The sequence below is a fragment of the Papaver somniferum genome, chromosome 4 (genome assembly GCF_003573695.1).
Source record: "Papaver somniferum cultivar HN1 chromosome 4, ASM357369v1, whole genome shotgun sequence".
Classification (NCBI taxonomy): Eukaryota; Viridiplantae; Streptophyta; class Magnoliopsida; order Ranunculales; family Papaveraceae; genus Papaver; species Papaver somniferum.
The window spans coordinates 19000572-19025887 of NC_039361.1; the positions used below are offsets into that span (position 1 = coordinate 19000572).

The 25316-nt window shown below is 36.6% G+C and overlaps 1 protein-coding gene across 3 annotated transcripts; it reads left to right on the top strand.

The window, feature by feature from the left end:
• The first annotated feature begins 12169 nt into the window (after positions 1-12169).
• LOC113274858 (homeobox-leucine zipper protein ANTHOCYANINLESS 2-like) lies at positions 12170-18991 on the top strand. Of its 3 annotated transcripts, XM_026524270.1 has the most exons (10): positions 12170-12900; positions 13012-13262; positions 13365-13482; positions 13579-14307; positions 14516-14617; positions 14740-14949; positions 16308-16479; positions 16575-16942; positions 17489-17938; positions 18757-18991. In XM_026524270.1, the coding sequence occupies exons 1-9, from the start codon at positions 12655-12657 to the stop codon at positions 17936-17938; spliced, it is 2646 nt and encodes an 881-aa protein (XP_026380055.1). In that variant the 5' UTR covers positions 12170-12654; the 3' UTR covers positions 18757-18991. The 3 variants fall into 3 exon arrangements, with proteins under 3 accessions (XP_026380055.1, XP_026380054.1, XP_026380056.1); XM_026524269.1 differs by lacking the exon at positions 18757-18991 and having other exon boundaries at positions 17489-18355; XM_026524271.1 differs by lacking the exon at positions 18757-18991 and having other exon boundaries at positions 12758-12895.
• Positions 18992-25316: the final 6325 nt, after the last annotated feature.

The following is a 25316-nucleotide window of genomic DNA, read 5'->3' on the forward strand; positions in this document are numbered from 1 at the left end:
ACCCCCTGTTCCACCCGCGGCATGGAAGGTGCCAAGGACTTACTACTGTCTTCGACAGGTTGCCCAGGCAGGTGAACTGGTAGGAATTGAAAGAAGCCTACGACTATGTCTAACTGCAAGTGCACAGTGTCGATATGCAACACAGGGCAAGCACAGGTCGATCCTCAGGGACAAGGTGGGTGTAAAGCTGAAACTATGGTCTCACTTAAACTGATTCTAAACAAGAAAGAGTAACCAAAATGGGGGTTGTTTTGATGTGTCGATACGACAAGGTGTTGGTGAGGATTACAACAGAAAATAAATAAAAGTAAAAGATGCAAATAACACAGGGAGTAAACACTGAGAATGAAGGTACTAGGATTGTCGAATCCACCATTAACTCATACTATGTATTCAACTGATTATGATACTCTTGTCCTTTTAACAGATAAGGTAGAGGTGTCAAGTCTATTACTTACCTAAGGTGTTTCATCAATGGAAGATTCAATCACAACTAAAATATCAATCCGGAGCACTAACTGTCTAATTAAGCACAACTAGTCAAGGTATTAACAATAGTCTCTAAAGCATTAGTTGTGGCATAATCACATAGTTTTATCCTAACTACAATGCATACATGGCATGCACTGTGAGAGCAAAATGTGACAAACCAAGATTGAAATTTTTCTAGAACAATTTAAGCATTCAAGAATCACACAAACAACATAAATAACATAGTACAAATATATGGTTTCATCTCAACCTTAGCTTAGTGAACTAAAACATGATCAAATTATACTACTGGATGAAACAGATGAAATAGTAAAATTACAGAACACTAAGAGCTTGGTGCTCCGGCTAGCCCGGGCATACCCCCAACATTACACACACCATGTTCTATTTATAGTGCAGAATCCCCAAATTTCTAAACCCAAATTTTTGAAAACCTAAAATTTGATTTGGGGATTTTCAATTTGACGTACCCACTTGCGATTTCACCTCGACCCATACCTTCTTCTGTTCTTCCAACTTGTTCTGCTGCTTTTTCTGCTCTTCTTTGTGAACTGTGAACCCTAGCTCGAGTCGTCTCATCAACTCCACACCCTAGGTCAGTGGGATGTGAATTTGTTGAAACACCTAGGCTAGGTAGAGAGATGGTGGAGTTGTCGGGTGGTTGTGGTGGTGGTGTGGTTCGAGGTCTTGTGGCGGCAGTGATGGAAGGAGATGGTGGTGGCGGAAGTTGCAGGTGATATGGAAGAGAGGAATTTGGGGAGAATAGGAGAAGAGGTCGATGAAGAATGGGTTAGGGGCTGTTTGGTTTGTGGTGTAGGTGTTTGGCGTTTGGTTGTTGAGCGGGAGTAGCGAACTTTGATGCACAGCGAGTAAAGAGCGTTGGATGATCCCATATATATTGAATCGAACGGCTACGATGGAGAGGTATGTAGCGACCGTTGGATTATGAGATACAACAAAACTGACGGCTTCAGATGGAGTTAGGTACTATGTGTTTGACAGGAGTTTCAGATTTTGATGCACAATGATGAGGTGGCCGTTGGATGATGAGATGAATCCAATCTGACGTCTCTCATGGAAATGGGTATGGATAATGGAAATGGATTTGGGTAAGGGTTTTGGGCCTTGGGTATGCCAAGCACATATCTTCTTTAAGGACAATTCTTCCTCTTCAAGCCCACTTCTAGTTGATCCGGCTCTTGCAAACATCATTCTTCGCTGCCTTTCTGCGGGAGTCTTTGTCGTTTCTTTTCTCTTTTCGCCCCGTGAGTTAACCAGGCTTTATTTTAGTACCTAAAAATTGAGAAAAGTATTTATTCTTGAAAACAACGAAAACACATAATATGGGATAAAATGGAGCGTTAGTGCACAAAAGATGAGTTAAATGCCAATAAAAAGGTGCAAATATATACAATATTTGGCACTCATCAAATACCCCCAAACCTGAATTTTACTTGTCCTCAAGTAAAACAAAACTAAGGAAATCCTAACTATAACACTGTCGCTGGTTTCTCGATTGCATTTAGCGAATGCAATAAGCCTTTTAAGCCACTAAGTGTCCCTAGTGGTCGAGTTGAAGTCTCGTGAAGGTTTGCTTAGAACATACCTACAAAGTTCTAGGACAAAATATAAGCTCAGATTCCATGAAATGCGACATGTGCAAGACAGTAGAAGCTCACAGCAAAATGGAGATGTCAATCTAGCTATCAAAGGCACAACCCTAGCACTGATAACAAATAAAGACATGTGATAAGAGTGTAAAGTGTATCTATACATGTGTAAAGAAATATCGGATGTTATGACTACTAATCACCAAGAGATAGTTTCTCAGGCTAAGAACCGAGGTCGAAATCTAGCTAGATGTCCGGACTTTACGAGAATTGTGAATGAGTTGGAGGTATTTCACAATTACTCGCGTTGTACATCAATGGCATACACCCTTCCTTGCTTATAACACAAAAACACAAAAGATGACTCTTTACATGACTCTTATTTACATTGACTACTCTCTTTTATTTTTGGAACAAGAGAGGATGGAATTGATAAATACTTGATTTTTTATTATTTTTTTTTGAAAAATTTTATTTTACAACATGGTAACTCTTTTGATACATAAGCAAAAAGAAACAAAAAATTACATGACACTTTGCAAGAGGTAGCCCTTTTTGATGCACCCAATTAAATTCGATGGTTGTCTTTCTTAATGTAACCTCCACCTTCTATCCCAACCAACCAAAGAACAAGCTAGTCAAGTTTCGTTCAGTATTCTAAAGTGATTGGCAATCGTGACTTCCGATAGAACACCTCAAGGATGAGGCTATACATGTATTGGTAGATCGTGCGCGTGCAAGTTTCTTATCACTATGTGAATTGTGCTAGAATCAGGGTGCCTAAATATCTAGACTAAGAATCCTTATGTATTAAATATTTGCACAAGAGTCAACATTTCAAGGTAAATGATCTCCATTTTTTATGATTTTTTAATTTTTTTGGAATTTTTAAATTTTTTCAAAAAGAGTTCAAAAAGAAGGAGTTCTTGTTTTCAATTATGGAATGTGATCGTGGTATCTACTCTATACCCCCAAACCTAAACTAAACATTGTCCTCAATGTTTCAAAAGATGTAAAGAATTATAATACAACATATGGAGAGGATTATGCTGAGTAGAGAAAAAAGAAAGAGAATACCCGATTTCGGCGAAAGCAAGATTAGAACTCCATTATTCAAGGCAAAAATCCAACATTTTTTTAGCCGAGATCATATTGGATTAGCACTATATATACAAAAGAAACAAAAAATTTAACTAAGAAACTATCTACAAGAAAATTTGGTTTTTAATGGGATTGGACTTTTTGGGAAAATTTTGGTTTTGTCGGGAGACATTTGGTTTTGATGGGAAAAAGAAAAATTTTGGTTTTTAGGGAAACATTTGGAAAACTTTGGTTTTTATGGGAGAAAAACATTTGGTTTTTAATGGGATAAGGAGACCAAGCCCACTGCTGGGTTTTGCGAAGCCCAGCTACGTTTTTGAAAAACAGGCCCACTGCTGGTGAGTAAAGCTCACTGTTGGTTTTTGGAATTTTGAAATTTTGGCCCACTTGAACTTTGGTTCAGGCCCACAGTTCAGAAACAAGCCCAGGTAACAATTTGAAATTTGGGCTCTTAAAGAGTCATCTTTTGTGTTTTTGTGTTATAAGCAAGGAAGGGTGCATGCCATTGATGTACAACGCGAGTAATTGTGAAATACCTCCAACTCATTCACAATTCTCGTAAAGTCCGGACAGCTAGCTAGATTTCGACCTTGGTTCTTAGCCTGAGAAACTATCTCTTGGTGATTAGTAGTCATAACATCCGATCTTTCTTTACACATGTGTAGATACACTTTACACTCTTATCACATGTCTTTATTTGTTATCAGTGCTATGATTGTGCCTTAGATAACTAGATTGACATCTCCATTTTGCTGTGAGCTTAAACTAACTTGCACATGTCACATTTGATGGAATCTGAGCTTATACTTTGTCCTAGAACTTTGTAGGTACGTTCTAAGCAAACCTTCACGAGACTTCACTCGTCCACTAGGGACACTTAGTGGTTTAAAAGGCTTAGTGCATACGCTAAATGCATTCGAGAGACCAGCGACAGTGGTATAGGTAGGATTTCCTTAGTTTCTGTTTTACTTGAGGACAAGTAAAATTCAGGTTTGGGGGTATTTGATGAGTCCTAAAAAGTGCATATTTCTATATCTTTTTGTTGGCATTTAACTCATCTTTTGTGCATTAATTCTACATTTTATCCCATATTCTGTATTTTCTTTGTTTTCAAGAATAAATATTTTTATTAACTAAAGTTGCATTTTTAGGTAATAAATAAAGTTTGGATGAATAGCGGAGCAAAAAGAGCAGAAAAGTGGTGGAAGCCAAGAGGAATCACACAAGGAAGCCGCGAAGAATGTTGTGCGCAAGACCAAAAGGCTAGAACTGGGCTTGAAGAGGAAGAATTGTTCTTAAAGAAGATATGGGCTTGGCATACCCAAGGCCCAAAACCCTCACCCAAACCCATTTCCAATATCCATACCCGCCTTCATATTCAGCCGTCGGATTGGATCATCTCAGCATCGTACGGTCGCTTCATCATAGTGCATCAAAATCTGAAGATCCTGAAAAACACTATAGCACCTAACTCCACCTTGAGCCGTCAGTTTCGTTGTACTTCCGCATCCAACGGTCGCTCCTCGCTTCCTTCCATCTCGTCGTTAGATCGATCCATCATCTCCACATCCCACGACTCATCCTCGTTGTTCATCCAATTTGCTACAACCGCCCAACACCCGAGCACCTAACACCTATACCCGTCAGCCAAACAGACCTTACCCAATTTTCCATCGACCACCTTCTTCTCCATCTTCTCCCCCATCCCTCTGCAACAGATCCACCAACTCCATCGCCACCACTCCCTCGTCTCTGCCAGCCACCAAATTCCACCGAAACATCACAACCACTCCAACCACTAAAACCCATCATCACCCTATTTCTCTAGCCATCTATTTCATCGATTTCTCACCTCACCTCTCCCTGAAACCCTAGGTGAGAAATTGATGAAATAGGTGAGTCTATAGGCGTAATTGGAAGGCATGGAGAGGAGCAGAAAGAGCAGAAGAAGAGTGGGTCGAAGAGATGGAGCAATTGTCCCATCTAATTAGGTGAGAAATCAAAAACCCTAACTGCCCTGTTTTGAATTTGGGGGAAAATTGTAAACCCTAATTATGTAAATTGGGTATAAATAGGACTTGTGGGTGTTGTTGTAGAGCTATGCCTGGACTAGCCAGTGCACCACCAAGAGGACTGGACTAGCCAGTTCCTCAATTGTTCATGTCCCGTTTTTAGTTCAACTGTTTTGTGTTATTTTCAATTGTTTTGCACTATCAATTATGTTCTAACCTGTTCTGCTATGGTTGAGATGAAGCCCTAGCTTATTGCTTGTTATTCATGCTCTTGTCAGTAGCCATGATGTGTGTAAATGCTCATAGTGAAACTCCATCTTAGGGCTTCAACACTAGTCTTTCACATTGGATGTCAGGCATCCATTGTAGTTAGAATCATCTAGTGTTGCTGAACTGCAACTCATGCTTAATTTTATATATTGTTCTTTTGATTAATTGTGCTTTAAACAGACAGTTAATACTTAGGGAAGATACCTTAGTTGTGATAGGAGATTTCATATCAAAATAACCCTTGATATATAGAGGATTGACATCCCTCTTGCTGGTGGTTATAGAAAAACAAAGTTACTGTCAGTGATGAATAGTCAGTGTGAGTTATGGGTGGATTCAAAATCCCTAGCATGTTCCTGTTTACTTGCTTTACATTCTACTGTTTTTCAGTTCAGTCACTGCCATTATCTCAAGTGTGTTTTAACACAACCAAGACTCTTTGTTACAACTCAGTTTTAGTGAAACTCTAAGCTTCAACTACACACACCTTATCCCTGTGGATCGACCCGTATTTGCATTGTTCTACACCTCGACACCGTGCACTTACGGTATTAGTTTGTGACTCTTTTAGAGAGCCACCACTAGCATTCCAATTTCTATCTTTTCGGTGAGAAACAGTATGTAAACTTAGCTAACCGGATACCATGTGACGCTAGAAGTTTCAAAAATGCAACTAAAAAGTTTCTCCCATACCCCCAAACTTAAATCTAACATTGTCCTCAATGTTCTAAAGATAAAATTAAAAGCACATGAACAAGGAGAAACTGTTACCATTTGAAGCAAAAGGGTTAAGGAAAGATATTACCGTGTTGCATGAGATTGGGTTACCTCCCAAGAAGTGCTAAGTTTAAAGTCTTCAGCCAGACATCGGAAGGAATTAGTCACCTCATAGAATCATATAGAAGTAGCCGGAATAATTGTGGGTCATCTGGATCAAAAAGTGCTAACCACAAGAAGAGGAAACTGCAACAGACCAAGAAGATACCGAACATACCCTTATTTAACTTTTTGTTTAAGACAACTATCTCTAGTTGTGGCTCAGGTTCAGGCTCTATAAAAGGGTCTAAATAAAATATTTTCATAGGCAGGACTTCCTCAAAAGAAGGATTCTTAAGATCAGGTTGTAGAGTCTGGAAATACTCAAGTAGGAACTTAGAAGCACATAACAATAACCTGAACAACTTCGGATCCTTAAAGTCAATTAGACTTGACTCACAAAACTGACCACAATGAAAGAGTAGGTCTTCCTTAAGCAAATGTGTCGACCCTATTCTCCTAAAGTAATTAGGTTTAGTCTCAAAACTTAATAACCGACACATCTTAAAATCAAATGTTCCCACAATTGGAAGAAAAGTATTTGGTGGGAAAACAAAGTCAATCTTGGTATCATAGCCTGGGTTAACCACATCAACCAGAGGATGGGTTTCTAACAACTGAGATTCTCTCTGGACATCATTAGGTTCAGGAAAAAGTGTACGAAGATAATCTTGTAAGATGGTTGAGGCACAAATGTCAAGTCCTACACGAGGGAACTTTCTAAGAGTTAAAGCACACGGAGACTGATAATCACCCCCAAACTTAGAGTTTTCTGTGTCTTTAGAAAGACTAGTCACAACTTCCCTAATTTCTAGGTCATCGGATTCCTGAAAATGGTCAATTGATTCTTCTAAGTCGGGTTCATCCTCACTCATTTCTACGAGTTCATTTTCTTTTTCTAAGTCTAATGTTTCTAAATTTCTAGACTCTAAAACAATATTCTCCGAATAAACTCGTTCCTCAAAACTATCATCGGCTTCGTAGACAGGAAATACTACATCATCTAAAACGGGGGTATCTCTAGTCAAATCCTCGTCCTTTTGAATAGGTGAATAATTAGTAAAATTATTTGGATTTGTACTAGAAACAGTACTATCATTATAAAGCTCAATCGGTGTAACAAATTACTGATCACTATGCCTACATATTTCATGTTCTTCATCGATACTATCCTCATCATAATCATCATTATAACAACATGAAAATGATCGAACCTCATCAAAACAAGTAGTGTTACCAATTCTAACCTCGTCATCTTGATTATGCAAATAACTATCCTCATTTTTAAGGGTATTATTGGAAACACTATATTGGAAAGTAAGATTGTTTCGAGCAAGTCTTTCGTTCGTCTCAGCCATCAACTTGAGGGATTCCTCTATAGAAAGTTCTCTTTCGTCAAAAACTAAGTTATTCATTTCTGCTAACTTACATGTTGACTCAGCTAATTTACGTGTTGACTCTAGTAAAGAGGAATCATCAGAAGGATCATAAAAAGGACTACTTTTCAATAGTTTCATTGCATCCTCCAAAGACGAGGAACTAGTGCTATAGTCTTCTTGCTCGTATGACCGGTGTGCATGTGGATAGTAATTGAGCTCATCATGGTATGACCCGTAACCTTCAAAAGTTTCGCGTTCCCAATCACTATTCACACCATGGTCATAAAAAGGATAATGTCCAAGTTGCTCAGTCGGATACTCATTGTATTGGCTATTATAATACCAGTTCGACATCCTAACTGCAGGGGAATTCTAAACAAGCACAAAGAAGGCTGACTCGACCACAACAAGCCTATTTTATCTAGCAAACAAAAAGCATGATGGATCCACTTAGATTGTTTCTAGACCAACTTCTAATCCTTCGAAAGGGAATTCGTTACGATTTAAGCAAACCCCTCTGGAATCAATCCGAGTCAAAGCAAGTTGAATAGGGGCGAGGGAAGCTCAGTGGAGCTTTGATACCCAAGGCCTCACCGCTATTACAAGGCGGTGCATTCACGCATTCAACTCACAGAAACCATCATGAACTTCGAAGTATGCTTAAAAGAGTAACCAATATTTCTCGAATGACTTTCCTATTAAGCTCGTTACCCTATCGGTCTCGTTCTAGTCAAAATTTTAGGGTTAGGTTCGCGTTTGGTTTCGTTTTCCTAAGGCGGGCAAGAAGAGAACGGTGATAAAATCCGAACCCTTATCTTGTATGGCCAGTCCTTGCCCTTTACTAGGAAATTAAAACAGCCGTATTCGATTCCTCAACATATATGCATACAAAATCATCCAGTAAACCCGCTGACAGGAGATTCGCGGGTGTTTAGAATTCTTACCTCCCGTTCCAGACGGGGGATGAACCGTTGAAGTCGACTCGAGCCACAACTCCAATGTTGTGTACGAACCCGAGGGGCCGAGGTGATATCGTAATCACCGTCCTTCTCTGCAAACAGTTTATTTAAAATTACCCTTTCGTAGGGTTTTTAAAAAAAATAAAAATGTCCAATGTCCAAAAATAAAAAGGTCCAAAAATAAAATAAAAATTACAAAAATAAAAACCTATTTACAGTTTCTAAAAATAAAATTAAAAAAATCTTTATATACAAAAATCTTCTTCTTCACTCCTCTTGAATTCTCCTTTTCTTTCCTTCTTTGGCTTAGCTTTTGTTTTCAACACTTTCTTCTCTTTCTTTAGCTTGGATCCAAAACTTAAAACAAACAAGAAATACCAAAAGGCGTAAAAAAGAACAAAAAAATAATAAAAATGAAACCTAAAAACAAATCTATAAACAAATCCCCGGCAGCGGCGCCAAAATGATATTAATTTTTGAATGATGTTGTAGTAATGAGGTTCAAACTCTCGGACTTGTGAAGATTAAATTTAAAGATTTAATAAGATTATATACAAAAATATTAACAAAGTGGGCGAGAGGTATGAGAAAACAACCAAGACACCGATTTCACTATTACACATGGATTAATGATGGTAAATAATCCAAAACTCTAATTATATTTTAAGTCCTTTATATCTTAACTTACTAATAATCAAGAAAATTATCAAACATCAATTGTATCCCTTAAGCATAGATTATCTAAACAAAGCATAACCTATCTAATTGAATCACAACTGATTAGAAAAATTACGCAAACAATTTAAAACTCTGCAAAAGCGGTGATTGAGTGAATTATAATTAAATATTAGAGAAAATAAAATAGTTACCAATTATTCATGCGTAAATAGCTTCCTCATTGCCTTGGTTGTGGGAGAATTAGCCGCTCATCATGTTGGAAACACGCTCAAAAATCATTATTATTGCTCAAAGGGTGTTTACAAATGATGAAAAGGGAGAAATAATTCAAAACCGGGTTTGTAACAATTATATTTGTTACAAACCAGATAACTACGACCCTCGACAAATAAGACTGTCCTGCGACAGTAACAAATAAGACTGTCACAGTAACAAATAAGACTGTCCAGCGACAGTCGCTGAAACTGTAGCGAAATAAGACTGCTCTGTGTGGGTCTTATTCTCTCCCAATCTCTCCGCCCCCTTCTCTATGAGCCCCTCACCCTATATATACTCAACAGCAGCAAAATATCACGTTATAACTCTCACAAATTTTCATTAAACTCGACAGTGAAGAAAAATATTCTGGGAATATTTTCTTCTCTGTTTTAGCTTCTCACGTGTTTCTACTGCGGCAAAATCTCCTCATTTATCTTCTTCACGGTCCAGAGTGTTGCTAGAGTCATCATACACGAGCAGAACACGCATAAATCTTCCAAAACCCGTGAACTATTCTTCTCATGCACGGGCTGCCCTGATTCCTTTTCACGGATTTTCCAGCCAAATTTGATCGCAACAAACACCCATACCAGCTCTTTTATGACGTACCACAACTACCCATGAAGTTTCAGCCCTTTAGTCCACCTAGAACATCTTCAAATTTCGATCCAAACATTCTCAGAGAGCTGCCACATTTTTCCCGCCAATTTTTAAGTTTCAAATGAAGAAGATGGTGTCCCCCTAACCAGCTGTGGGGTGCGAATAGCAGCTGCCTTTTTTGGGTGCCCCTTAGTAATTGAGGTGCCACTTAACCAAATCTGGGCTCCGTATAGCAAGTGTCCTCCGGGGGGTGTTCCGAGCAACTTTTCAAGCCGAATTTTCCAACAATATTTATTTCCTAAAAATACATAAAAACACAATATTAGTACAAAAATCGAGTTCCAACAAAACAGACATTGAGGACAATTTAGACACAAAAATGTGTCTATCAGACAATTATTGTGGTGATAACCCAACCGCTAGGGATCACAACAACTTCGGTTTTGGTCACACTCTTGGGACTTAATACATCAACGTACAATGTACACATAGAAATCAGACTCTTAAACTCTAGTACATTTCATCAACAACCGTTCAGAACCACCATGATACATGAGGGAAATAATTGAATAAATCAAAAGAAGAATACGAGCAATCCCACGACACAAACTGCAACATAACTACATGGAAGCTAATTATGCGGCGAGTGCAATTGCAAATCAAGTGGCAGATGATAACTAACAAGGAGTACTTCAAACCAATATTTAGAAATCTTTTTCCAATTTTTTGAATCAAAATGACGCTAGGGGGCGACTTTCCCCACGCAATTCCGTCCTAATTACGTATTAGTGTATTATGTTTCAAAAGGAAAACAATCACACGCCACGGATATCTCGCTTAAACGGATCCAAACTTTCGGTTACAATGTAGTAAATAGTGTAATCTTTCGATTTTTTCTTATAAAATCTAACAATTTAATTGGCACCAAATCAAATTTAGCGAGCACAATTTGTTTCCTAATTTCGCCTATGTTTTATCACCAAATACTGATAACGTTTATGACGCATTTGGTATGAGAGAATGGGAACAGTTTTCTGCAAATACCATTCCCATGTTTGGTGAATATTAATAGAGGGCTGTCAAGAATAGGATTCCCAAAAAAATAATAGAATTCAAACTCATGGGACGATGGGTTTGGAGCTCCTCTCTTTATAGAATACGATTCCTCGTAAACGAATTCCCTTCCCAACGGACAAACACACCAGAAAATCAATCCATCATTCAACTTTTCTTTATCAACTCCTTATTCGTAAAGCTTCAAAAACCTTTGGGTTTTCCGGGTAGTTGTGTTTTTTTTGTTGAAGCCTGTGATACGCAGAGAGCGAGATTTTGAAAGTAAGCAAAAAGAAGGAAAATCTGAAAAGGCAATTTTTAACTCCAAATTAAAAAGCCAAGGCCCTTTTCATGGTTCTTTTTTATGTAAGTTTCACTATTTGCTTAAGTCAGCTTATTTCTTTCTCAAGTACAAAAATAATACTTTCAGGGTAGCATTTTTTTGTTATATTTAATTCATTTCATTCCTAGTTCTTTTCATTTTTTTCTTTTTCTTTCAGGGTAGCATAATTTTTTTTTAATTTTTTTTGTACAGATCTCAACAGTTCAAGAGAGAGAGAGAAAAGTAAGAAAAACAATCAAGAAAGATCCACGGATCTTAAGATGTGTCCTTATTATATTTAATTACTGTTTATTTATATATTATGAGAAAATACGAAAATGTAAAAAAGAAGTGTAAAAATCGTGTCAGGGATTTTGACAAATGAGTAGTCATAGAGATACGATATTTTATATTTAACTTTTCAGCAGCATCTCGATGAAACTGAAAAGGGTACCCAACTGGAGAATAGTAGTATAGTTTGACCTTTTACAGCTCCAGAAATCTGTCCAAAAATAAGGCCTTGTTTTTTTTTTTTACAGTAGAGAGAGGAAAGTGGGAAGAAGGATATGTGGTGGAGTATTCGAAGCCTTACAAATAGATGAAACCAAAATAGTAGAAGAAATGAGTTTTAGTTTTAGTTGACTAAATAAGAGCAATCACTAGCTAGAAAGCTCTTCTTTCTTCTTCTGCTTCTGCTTCTGCTTCTGTCATCTCTTTCTTCTTATTTAGTCAATCAAAAAGAAAACAAACATGCAGAGAAGAAGAAACAATGAGTTGATAAGTTACATTTTAATGGTGATTTAAAGACTTCTTTGAAGTCTTCTGTGTGTTTCTAGTTAGTTCTAAGAGTTAAATAGTTAGGGAGACGGATTGAGAACGAAGAGCGAAGCTTTTTACAGTTTTGCTTGCCCTTCTTTCTCTTTCTTTCTCTCAGAGAAAAAAAACCCCAAGTTTTGTGAGTTACATTTTGGGGTTCAGGGTTCATTTTGGAGGAGTGGGTGAGGGAGTGGGTGATTTAAGGAGGAGTGTGGTGGGGAGAGAGATTTTTGGAGGAGAGATTTGAGGAGAAAAGATAGGAGGAGAGTGTGTTGTTAGGAAAATTTGATGAGTAGTTTTGGGGGTTTCTTTGATAACAGTTCTACTACTACTACTGCTACTACAACAACTACTACTGCTGGTGGTGGTGGTGGTGGAGGAGGAGGAGTAAGGGTAGTGTCTGATATACCATTAAACAATATGCCTACTGGTGTCATTTCTCGGTCAAGAGTTGTAAATCATAATCATCATCATCATCATCCTTATCATAAACCTGCTGCTGTCTTCAAGTCTCCTGGACTTTCTCTTGGTCTTGTATATATACTCTGAACCTCAACCCTTGTTCATTAATTAATGTTTGTGTCTTGAGTTTGAGTTTTATGTAATGTTTACTGATCTGGGTTTGTTTGTTATTGTTGTCTGCAGCAAACTAACAATATGGATGGACATGGAGGTGGAGGAGGAGGAGATAGGTTTGGGGAAAATCTAGATGGTGGAAGTGGTTTATTAGGTGGTGGTGCAAGATTATTAGATGGTAGAGAATTAGATGAATATGAAAGTAGATCTGGTAGTGATAATATGGATGGTGCTAATTCTGATGATCAAGATACTGATAAGCCTCCTCGTAAGAAACGTTATCATCGACATACTCCACAGCAGATACAAGAGCTTGAAGCGTATGTTCACTTCTTCATCTTCTTCTTCATATCTCTACTGAACTATCTTTTTGATTAATTCATGAAATGATGAATAATTTTTGTGTTTTCTGTTTCTTATAGATTGTTTAAAGAATGTCCTCATCCAGATGAGAAGCAAAGAAATGAACTTAGTAGAAGACTAGTCTTGGAGGCTAGACAAGTCAAGTTCTGGTTTCAGAATCGCCGTACTCAGATGAAGGTGTTGATTGTTTTCTATTCTGTATTTTTTGATTATATTTGATAATGATGATGAAGAAGAGAGTATGGGGTTCTAATGTTTGGTTGTTTTTGACAGACTCAAATCGAACGCCATGAGAATTCGATTCTTAGACAAGAGAATGATAAACTTAGAGCAGAAAACATGAATGTGAGGGAAGCTATGAGAAACCCAATGTGCAACAACTGTGGAGGTGCAGCGGTGCTAGGGGATGTATCTTTAGAGGAACAGCATCTCAGGGTTGAAAATGCTCGTCTCAAGGAAGAGTTGGACCGAGTTTGTGCACTTGCCGGGAAGTTCTTAGGAAGGCCTGTTTCTTCTATTGGTGATCCATTGCCTCCTTCAATGCAAATAAGTGCCGGATTAGACCTTGCTGTTGGGATTAATGGTGGATTTGGTGGTATGAATCATGGTATGAGTGGTGTAAATCCAAACCTTCTGATGGGAAATAATAATAACCAATTTCGTGGAAGTGGTGGTTCGGGTGGGATGCCAGCCATGTCCATGGTGCCTCATCAACAACAATCTATTTCGTCGGGGGTTGATAGATCAGTTGAGAATTCTATGTATTTGGATCTTGCAATGGCTGCAATGGAGGAACTGGTTCGAATGGCACAGACTAATGAGCCTGTATGGATCCCATCTAGTTTTGAAGGAGGTAAAGAAACGTTTAACCGCGACGAGTACACCAGGATGTTTGCTCCTTGCATTGGATCAAAACCTAATGGATTTGTCACTGAAGCAACTAGAGAAACCGGCGTGGTTATCGTCAACAGCGTGGCCCTTGTGGAGACATTAATGGATGCGGTAAGAAGTTTAATCCATGTTCTAACAAACACATATGGTTTCATTTTTTGTTGGTTTTAACACCATGGATTGGGATAATTTTATCCGATTGCCATTATTAATTTCCCTTGGAAAGTATAACAATTAGTACTTCAATGTCTGCTTTAATATCGATGTTTAATTGCCTTTCATACTAAAGATTCTCGTGTATCTGTTTTCATTTATGTAGAAACGATACGTGGATATGTTCCCTTGTGTGATTGCGAGATGTAACACCACTGATGTGATCTCTAGCGGTGTAGGAGGAACACGAAATGGTGCACTTCAGCTGGTAATTATTTTTCTCTTTTGAGTTCTATCATCAGTTTTATCTTTCCATTAAAATTTAAACCCCAGTTTCATTTCAATTAAACAGCAATAGCTCATTTATTCAAAAATGTCCTATATATGCAGATGCACGCAGAATTTCAAGTACTTTCACCACTAGTCCAGATTCGCGAGGTCAATTTTCTTCGATTCTGTAAGCAACATGCGGAAGGAGTATGGGCTGTGGTGGATATTTCTGTTGATGCAAACCAGGAAAATTCAGACACTTATACATATTTGAGTAGAAGACTTCCTTCTGGCTGTGTGATTCAAGATATGCCAAATGGGTACTGCAAGGTATTATTATTATCACTTAAACACAACAACAAAATCTTGATTTTTGTATTTAATTTTTATTTTCGGTTTTTCAGCTCACATATAGTCCATACATTTATATGCATATCTCAAAAAATTTCAAACTTCCATGAACTGAGGCTCTTGCTATTCTTCCACTTTTTTCTCTTTAATGGTGGTGGTTAGTCTTTTTAAATCATAAACCAGGGTTTTTGTAGTTTAGTTCAGGAACATTTATGTACATGATGCCAACCTAAAATCATAAGCATTACATCTTCCCAAGCTTTGAAAAGAAAAAAAGCTCAAGCATCTAAGTGTTTTGTTTGCTCTAGTCATTTTATCTCACTAGTCACTATTCTCATGAATGAATATGAAATCTCTTCTTGAACAACTCCCCACTGTCTAAAAGATTTTCCCGAAAAATCTGCAACTTCTACTTCTTACCATTTTTATATAGATTTAGATGCTTCTTCTTATTAAAATGTATAATCTATATCTAATCTTCCTTCAATTTTCAACACTAATGTTGCTTAATGTCTGTACGTACACGTATCAGACAAAATAAATATATTATTGTAAGCTTTTATTAGATCACGATATCGAGGTTTTACTCTCATAAGAAGCATCTAATACTATATGTTTCTGAACCTCGAACACATTTTTTTTTTGTATTGGTTTTAATGTAGCTTAGCTAGGTAACTTAAATATTAAGTCCCTCGTAATCTATGTTTTTGATGGTTCTATTCCAATCTGTGATACCTTCTTGAACTGCTCTTCGATGAAATCATTTTATATAGGTCCCCGTTCTAACACTACAAACCAAAGCTTTTAGACCATGAAACTGCGGCTATTTTTGTATCATAGATTTAACTTCTCGATACGTTATTCCACCGTCCATACCGCTTACAAATTGCTCCTTCCCAAGTAGTTGAAGGAGAAGAAAATGAACATTTTGGTATATTTATAGCTGTGTTTATACATGTACAGTCACTTTTTCGTATATTTTACTATAAGGAATAAATCATCAAGTCTTCTGCTGACCTTATGACATTTTTTTCTATAGATTGCCTAGATATGGAAATATTGTGCTGATATTTTAATACAACATTTCTCTCTGAACTCGAAATATAAAAAAATGGGGTTCTTAAACATTTCTTGGTTGACTCTGATGACATATACATTTCATGGCTTTTTCTTTGTTTTATTTGTTGGGGGGACCTTAATCATGTGTTTGAAACTTGAACAGGGTTTGAGATTTTGACTTTTTATTGACCTTTTTTAGATAAGGATGTTCACCCACTTGGTGAAAATTGGGATATACTAATAAGGACAATGCATTACATTTTGAAATGTGTACACAGGTTACGTGGGTTGAGCATGCAGAGTATGACGAGAATTCGATCCATCGTATTTATCAGCCGCTAGTCAATGCTGGTTTGGGTTTTGGAGCGCAGAAGTGGGTTGCAACATTACAACGTCAATGCGAATGCATTGCAATTCTTATGTCTAATATGCCAATCCGAGATCAGACTGGTAAGTTGTAATCTTTTCCTTTCTCACTACTTTTGTCCTTTGATCAAACAGTTGGGCGTTTAAGGTTCTGAATTGCTGTTTATGTTTTCGTGTAGGAATCACGCAAAGTGGCCGTAAGAGTATGTTGAAGCTTGCACAGCGAATGACTCAGAATTTCTGTGCTGGAGTTTGCCCATCCAGTGTGCACAAATGGAACAGACTTTCTGCAGGGAATGTTGATGCAGATGTTAGAGTTATGACCAGAAAGAGCATTGATGATCCAGGTGAACCACCAGGTGTTGTTTTGAGTGCTGCAACATCAGTTTGGCTTCCTATTTCACCACAGAAACTCTTCGATTTCTTACGAGATGAACGTTTACGGAGCGAATGGGATATACTATCTAACGGTGGGCCAATGCAACAAATGTCTCACATTAATAAGGGCCAAGATCCTGGCAACTGCGTCTCTCTTCTTCGTGCTGGCGTGAGTTTTACTTCCTTCCATTTCAATACTTCATTTTTTTCCTAATTTTTGTTCACACACTTCTGGTACTGGGTTTTGTTGTCTCCTTAGAGAGTAAACAAAACCCTACCCATGTGATCTCTGTATGGGAGATCACAAATCACATCACTCTACAGTTAGTTTCCTTGACCCGCTTCTAAGTAGGTCAACAAATATGATACCCGTATCCATACTACCAAGGTATATATCTGTGAGTTTTTGTGTGCCAAAAGATGGTGAAGTAGACCTTTCAAACTTTCAAGTGGGTGAATATTATCTTAGAAGTTAGCTAATTTACAAAATGGTCCTTTTTACCTAGTGGGAAAAGAGGGATTGAAAAGTCAAGAAAATGGTACACCTGCAAATTTTTGTAATTTCCATTAACGGCAAAGGACCGACTCCTAAATTTGTCTTCAAGGAAGCTGACATTTATAAAATAGTTAGATTTTGACTTTATTTTTTCTTAGGTAAAGAAAAGAAATTAAGTCATCATAGTTTGACTACTAATCTTGAATTTACCAAATGCAGGCCATGAATGCAAGCCAGAGTAGTATGTTAATATTGCAAGAGACATGCATAGATGCATCAGGTTCACTTGTGGTGTATGCACCAGTTGATATACCAGCAATGCATGTGGTGATGAGTGGTGGCGATTCGGCTTATGTTGCATTGCTTCCTTCTGGATTTTCTATAGTACCTGATGGTGGACCTCATCGTCAGTCCATTTCAAACTGTGCTGATCCCCCAAATGGCAGCAACAACAATGACGGAAGCGATGGCGGTGGTTCTAGCTCGCAGCAGTTGACTAGTGATGCTGCTGGTCCCGGTGCCAGTGGTTCGTTATTAACAGTAGCTTTTCAGATTTTGGTCAACAGTTTGCCAACAGCTAAACTTACTGTGGAGTCGGTGGAGACCGTGAATAACCTTATTTCTTGCACCGTTCAGAAGATCAAGGCAGCTCTGAATTGCGAAAACTAGGTCTACAAAAACTAAACCTTTTTCTTTTTGTTTTTTTTTTGGGTTATTTTGCTCTCTGTTTTTCTTTTCTTCCGAAGTGTGAAAAGAAGAATAGGGATATATATTAGGAAAATGAGGACTTCGGATAGAATCGGGCCGAGTCAAGAACGCACCAAAGTCCTTAGCGGTTCTGGGAACCAATTTTGTTAGGGAGGTGGTTCGGGCTTTGACTTGCGACCCGTTAAAAGTGTCTTTGAGAATATATAATTGACCGAAGTGGGGTCTCTCTATAAAGAAAAGAAAGAAAAATCCTGTCATAGAAAAAGAACCACCACCAGACTTGTTCTTGTAATGGTTCTTAATGTAACGTTGTTTTATTTTTTGAATTTTGGATATTAATTTCCATCTAATTTAATCTAGAAACTTTTAATTAGATAATGACTTAAGTGTTTTTCATTCTATTTACTTTCCCTAGTTGATTTTCCTCGTCATAATAAGATGCATATATATATGTCAGCTTGAGGCTAAAGTTGCATGTTCAAAATCACATTGATTAATCGGTAAAATTATAGTGGTTAATTTTTCTTTTAAGATCCAGATTATTCCGCAAGAAGTCAGAATTGTATGTTCGAAATCGCATCATTGCATGTTTAAAATCACATCGGTTTAGATTTTCCAATACCCAGATTATTGGAATGTATATGTATAAGTTATGGAATGAGCTTAGTTTTCACTTTTTACCGGAATCCGATAGCTTGATTTTTTACTTTTTACAGATTGGAAAATTACTTGATTTTTTTTCTTTTTTTGTCTGATGAGGATTTCCTTGTCTCCAATAGGTGAGGTGGTAAACGAAAGTTGTAAGGTGATGGGATGGATAGAGGAGGCCTTGTTTGGTTGGAGGTTGGAAGAAAGGAAAAAGTTGAATTTTGCATTTATTGCTCTCTTTTTTCCCATTAGAGGGGACCAAAGTACAAAATCAAGGATATTTTTTTACATTTTTTCTTACAGTAACAACAGTTTGGTATAGGATTTTTCAGAAGTAGGGTCCGTCCAGCTTTTTTGTGTATGAGGAAATCAATCAGAGAAAGAAGGAACTTTATAAATTTTCTACTTTTAGGTCCTACATTATCAGCCTTTGTTTTTCGATCATGTTCACTGCTTTTATTCATTTTTGAGGTCCAAAGTTGTAGGGTCATCAACAACATGACCTACGTGATTTGTTTTCTTACTTAGACACCCACACATGTCGATTGATAGATCATGATTCATGACTCGTGAGAGTTTCCCCGGCAGATCTGTTAGTTGTGACCTGTGAAAGGTCAGAAACGATGAGTTCTGAATTCAGGTTGTGCATTCTGATAATCGAACTCAATGATTTTCTGAGTCAGCAATTTCTACGCTTAAATTGCCGGTAGATATCATAGTTTACTGGCGTGTTTGGATACACATGCAGAAATAGCCAAATAGTTAGTTTATGGGTATAGAATTTTAGAACGACTTCTAAAAATAAAAAAATCTACTTTTCTTTGTGAAGCAAAATATCTTTGCTTTTAATTTCTTCTGCTTCTGGAGAAGTAAAAGTATTTCTGGTAATGCATTATACTAGCGTGTTTGGATACACATCCAGAAGTAACTTTTTGATTTCTAAAAGTCAAAAAACAAGAAGTCAGTTTGGGTGTGGAATTTCAGAACAACTTTTAAAAACAAAAAAGTCGACTTTTTATAAAACAAAATATCTGGACTTTTGACTTATGCTTCTGACTTCTACTTTTAAAGAAGCAGAAATCAAAAGCAAAATTGTATCCAAATGCGCTATACATGTTTAAGCGAGAAAGGAAGCTAGTATCCTTCATCAAGCTAGGGTCATAAACTAATACTAGTTAGATTTACAATGGGGTGAGTCAGAAACAGAAGAAGAGAGGAGGTAAACAATAACCATTTTCCTCATCACGAGAGATGCCACATTAGGGGGTTTAAAGTTTCTGACTCAAAAATATCAAACCCCTAGCTGAACGTGTGCACTGTTGGTGAAAAAAGAATAATACTACCATTTATTTTCTGTCTGCTGGATCTCAGTTCTTAAGTGGTTAGATTAGAGAAAATAAAAGGGGGTTATTAAATAGTGAGCTCGTGAGGAAGTTAAGAAATGGAGATCTGCTTATGTATTTAAAGATGGAAGATTATGAATATCACTAAATTAATCAGCCATTAATTAAGATGGTCAAATTAGAATCAAGTGAAGAATATGTATAGGATCAAAGAATATATGTAAGCTAGATCACGTTCACACGTTCACAAACTACTCTTATAGGGTGCTCGTTTCTTGCAGGGACGGATTCAGGATGACGGATTTTTCATTTTAGATCCGGGCTAATACACATGATTAACCAAAAATTTGGCTAACATGGAAAAAATTAGGTTTGTGGACCGGGACTAAAGTCCCGATTAGCCCTCTCATAGGTCTGTCCCTGGTTTCTTGCTAGCTTGCAATTTTTTACCTGAATCTCACTCGTTAAATTCTGATTCGATTTCAAAGAGCTATGACAACATCAGAGTCCGTTTTAGAGGGATACGATACGAGTATCATAATTCAACAATTTTGTTCTTCAAAAAAAATGTGCCTTTTTCTAAACGGAAAATGGGTCATTTGTCCAAATATTTTTAAATCACGGTTCAAATGGACGAGTAAAAAATAGTAAGGATGAAATTGGTTTCATCTTAGCTTAAATTTAAAAAATAGCAAGGATGAAACTGGATACATCCTGTATAAATTAAAAATAAGAAAAAATATTTGAAAATGGTCACGATGAAACTGGTTACATCCTGTCTATTTTTACATTTTTGTCCATTTAAACAGTATCAAAATCTAACTGTCCATTTCACCCAGGAATTGTTGATTTTGGTCTTTTTAACCAATTTTGTGTTCTCTAAATTTTTATTTATCAGAATTTTATTTCCCCTTGGGAAGGAACGGGAGATACACAAAGGTAAATACATTGCCAACTTTAATGGTCTTTTTTGCGTTAAAATAGTCACTTCTAGCATGTTTGACAACTAGAAGTAGAAGTAGTTTTCACGGATCAAAATAGAAAATATTGCTTTATATTTAGAAATAATTATGAAATTTGGTTTCCAAATTAACTTTCTGATAACTTTCTAGATTTTAGACTTATTTGAGGTGTTTTGATACACTTTTAGAAGTAATTTTTCGACTTCCAAAAGTCAGTTTGGGAACAGATTTTGTAAATGATTTTTTAGAAATAAAAATGTTTAACTATTTGTGAAACATTTTTTTTCCCTTTTTTTGCTTATAATTTTTGGAATTGTTTTCTTTCAAATTTATGTTTTTGGTATCAAAACATTCTCCACCCAAAAATCAACTCGAGAAATTAGGAGTAAAAAAAAGAAAAACTTCGCTATGTTCCCGATAATCATTCTGAAATTGTATTGTCAAACTAATTTCTAGTTTGAACGTAATTAAATTCAGAAACAACTTCAAACATCCTCTTAACTTCCACATGCATGTCCACCATCACACCTATGGGAGAGCAGCGAGAGCTGTCTGTATCCAGAGCTGAAAAAATGCCGTAAAAGTCATGACAATGAAAAGATATCCGAAAGAATGAAGGATAATTGTTGAATCAACGTGAAACCATTGGTGACCTATCAACACCATGAACAGTGAATGGTGAGAATAATGTAGTCTGAGTTTGTCTTCATAGTCTCTCGCCCTCCAGCTCTCTCTATCGCCATGAACTCTGATCTACATTCAATCGTATTCAGACTCCAACAGTAATAGCCACAACTTGTACGACTACGTAAACACTATTTACTACTTTTAGTGCTCCCCCCCATCAATATAATTGTGAAGCTGATCTCCCACCATAATCAACTTAATTATTGAGGGCTCAGTCAAAAAAAAATTATGGAATTTCTTATATCCACGCCCAAACCTGTTCTCAATACTCCATCTAGCCTTCCCCACTCTACTCTACCTACAATATCCGTGCGGCCCATATACGAAAATTGACAACTATGGCATAATCTAGTTGCAAGACGAATAGGTACCATGCAATGTGAACCAAAGATATTGTCGAGGGATTCACCAACAAGAGTCCATGGTTTGTTAACTTGAATTTACCTCGTTAAATTGGGGCCTACGTCATTTAATTGGGGCCTATGATTTTTTTCATCCACCCCATAAAGAATGATAAGAGGTGTCTAAGTTTGATGAAACTATCATTTTACCCTCTATCAAATGTTAATACTACTAATTTGTCCCCATCAAATCCTAATCATAAAATTAAAAACTAAAATCAAAATCATAAAACTAAAATCATAAAATTTAAAAACTAAAATCAAAATCAAAATCATAAACTAAAATCATAAAATTAAAAACTAAAATCAAAAACAAATTCATTTCCATCTCCACTTCAACTGATTCTTCTTCTTTTCTTCTCAACCCAATCCTATAAACTAGGTTTTAGTAACATAAAATTGCTCAAAATTTGAAAATTTTGAAATCAAATTTTTCCTGGTTTATCAGAATCGGTTAACGTTAATGTATATGTGATCCAATTGCAAATATAAACGGTTTATGTTCATGCCCACAAAGACCGGTTGTCCTTGATATGTTTTCTGCTTCGAGAAATTTGAACCAGAATCGGATTACATTAGCACTTATAAAACCGATTGTTGATATATAATGTTAGAATCGGATTTTATATGTGTGTCGAGTAAACCGATTGTTGTTCTCAATTTTTCAGTATCTTTTTTTTGTTAGAATCGGATTACATGAGCATTCTTATAAACCGATTCCTGTTGTGCAATGTCAGGAATCGGTTTTTACATATGTATCGTGTAAAACCGATTCTGGTTAACCCATTTTTTTCAGTTAATACTCGATCATAAAATGAGTATGAAATCATACTCGATTTCATTTCATTAACTCGGGTATAGAATGAATTTTAATTTTATTTGATGTTTAACAACACATAATTCACAGATAAAAAAGAGAACATTTACCCACAATCGGTTTATGTTCATGCCAATATAAACCGATTATGGATAATCGGTTGATTTTCTTGTCCATATAAACCGATTCTGGGTAGAAGCTAGTTTCAAAAAATATCTGTATGTTTTTGAGGTTACAATCGGTATATGTTTTTGACAACATATACCGATTCTGAGTTGGTTTTCTTCAAAAAATTTCAAATTTTCAAATTTTTTCACGTTCAGATGATTAATTAACACAAGTTAATTTCACATCTAACACTATATTTTACCACTAATCACCCGAATTAACACTAATTAATCAGGGGTAAATTAGCCATTAAGAAAATAATTGGTTAAGGGGTTTCTATGAATTACTTCTTAATGACCCTATTTTGTCATGTAGCTATAGGCCGCAATTAAGTGGCATAGACCCCAATTTAGCTAGGAAAATTTAATGAATAAGAGAGGGTACCAACCAGGGGCGGAGGCAGAAATTTGTCCAAGGGAAAGCAAAAATTTACTCTTTTTCTTTCTTTTTTTTTGATAAAAAGAAATTTTATTAAACTAAGTAAAAGAGAGAACATTATCGGAATCACTGAGTTTTGCTACCCATGTAGCTCTACTATGACCATCCATATTTTTCGACTCTATTACAATACCCTTAAACTTTAGCAAGTATTTAGCTAGTTTATCAGCAAGAAAATTAAAGTTTCTATTTATGTAGTAGTAGGAAGCATTAGCAAAAATTTCTTTGTCAAGCAAAAATTTACTAAGGTTATAAGAGAGTGAACCTGCTAAAATCTTCAAAATATTAGACTTGTGAGCCAGTTGGGTAAGTGTGTAATTAACAACACTACTAACGTGAGGTACCAGTTTACTGGGAGGATGACAAAAAACTTTATATGAATTTTGGTACCTCGTAGTAAATTGACACCGATGACCGCTAGAAAAAGAGATCTTTGCAAAACGGTCGCAGTGTGAAATTGTCTTGACCAGCTCACTCGCCACACATTCTTATGGTATGTAACTATGTATAAGTGAATGGATAAGCTTAATTATGTGCCCCACAAGGCCACACAACTCAAACCAAACCAGTTCAATTTCCCTTGGCAAGATGTATACGAAACTAGCAATTTCTTTGACATGTTGAAGACATCCAAATCAGAGGTGATCTAATCCAAAAAAATCATCCCTTAATTAGTCATTTTGAAAGCAGCTTAATATATTTAAAAAGATCATTATCACTTGGTCATTTTCTTCACCTTTCAACATTAAATTGGTCCCCATATTGAATCTTTTTAGAGGTTATAGCCACACAATTATTATATACAATCTTCAAAGTTCAAACTGCACAACACATTCATACGTAAAGTCATCGACTGTATCTCTTTGAATAATGGATGTTCATATCTAGTTAGCTAGCTAGCTAAAGAGACGAAGATCGAAGAATAAAGTATAAAGATAGGAGTCATGTTGTGTGTTCCCTTGATGTGGGTAGTAGACTATGCGGCTGGCTAGCTTTTGTCACATACGTATGGATGAGTACTGTGTTCTTTCTTTGGTTGCTTTTATTATTGACTTTACTTAAATCTGTAAAGTGTGGATTTGAAAATGAAAGAACCAACAAAAAGATAGTTGCTGATGAGCTCATCCAAGAAGTGTGGATTAGTAGATATACCGTGTTGAACATGGTAAGCTGTCGAGGCCGGTCACCAGTTCTTCAGCCGTAGAAGCCCGTGAATCGTGATGTTCATTTCATACGTTGTAAGTCTAATTTTCAAACTATTTCTTCTCCTATTTTTCCAGTAGGAAAGCAACCAGATATTTTCATAACATCCACAAATATTTCGTCTTATGTATAACCATATTAAGCTCTCAAAGTAGTATGGTCTGTCCGAAGGTATGGTTTGTGTTAGCCTGTATTAAATCCACGTGTACAGGCATACTTGCCACATGTACAAGTTGTTGTAACTTTTCCCGGTCTTCCTATTTTTGTGTTGTAAAGTCTTGTTATATAGCTAATTAGGTTTAGTCCTTCTATTATTCAGCTATACCTATTCTTTAGTTTCTTCTATTACGGATTATTATTTTTGTTGTCAGGTAACCAATATAAATATTATTCAGTGAAATCAATCTCAACAGTTATGTGAGAGAAAACCAAATCCATATTTCTTTACGGTATATTAGAGCTAGGTTAATTTTTTTTCCAACAAATCTTCATCTCCATGACTATTGAAGGTGATCAATCAGACCCTTCAATGGATTCTCACAATATCATCAACTCTGATAAGGATATTGGATTATCTCCAACCAACCCAGCAGACAATCCTACGTCTGTTATTTTTACTCCTTTCCTAACAAGTGATAAATACTGCACTTGGGACAGAGAATGACAAAAGCT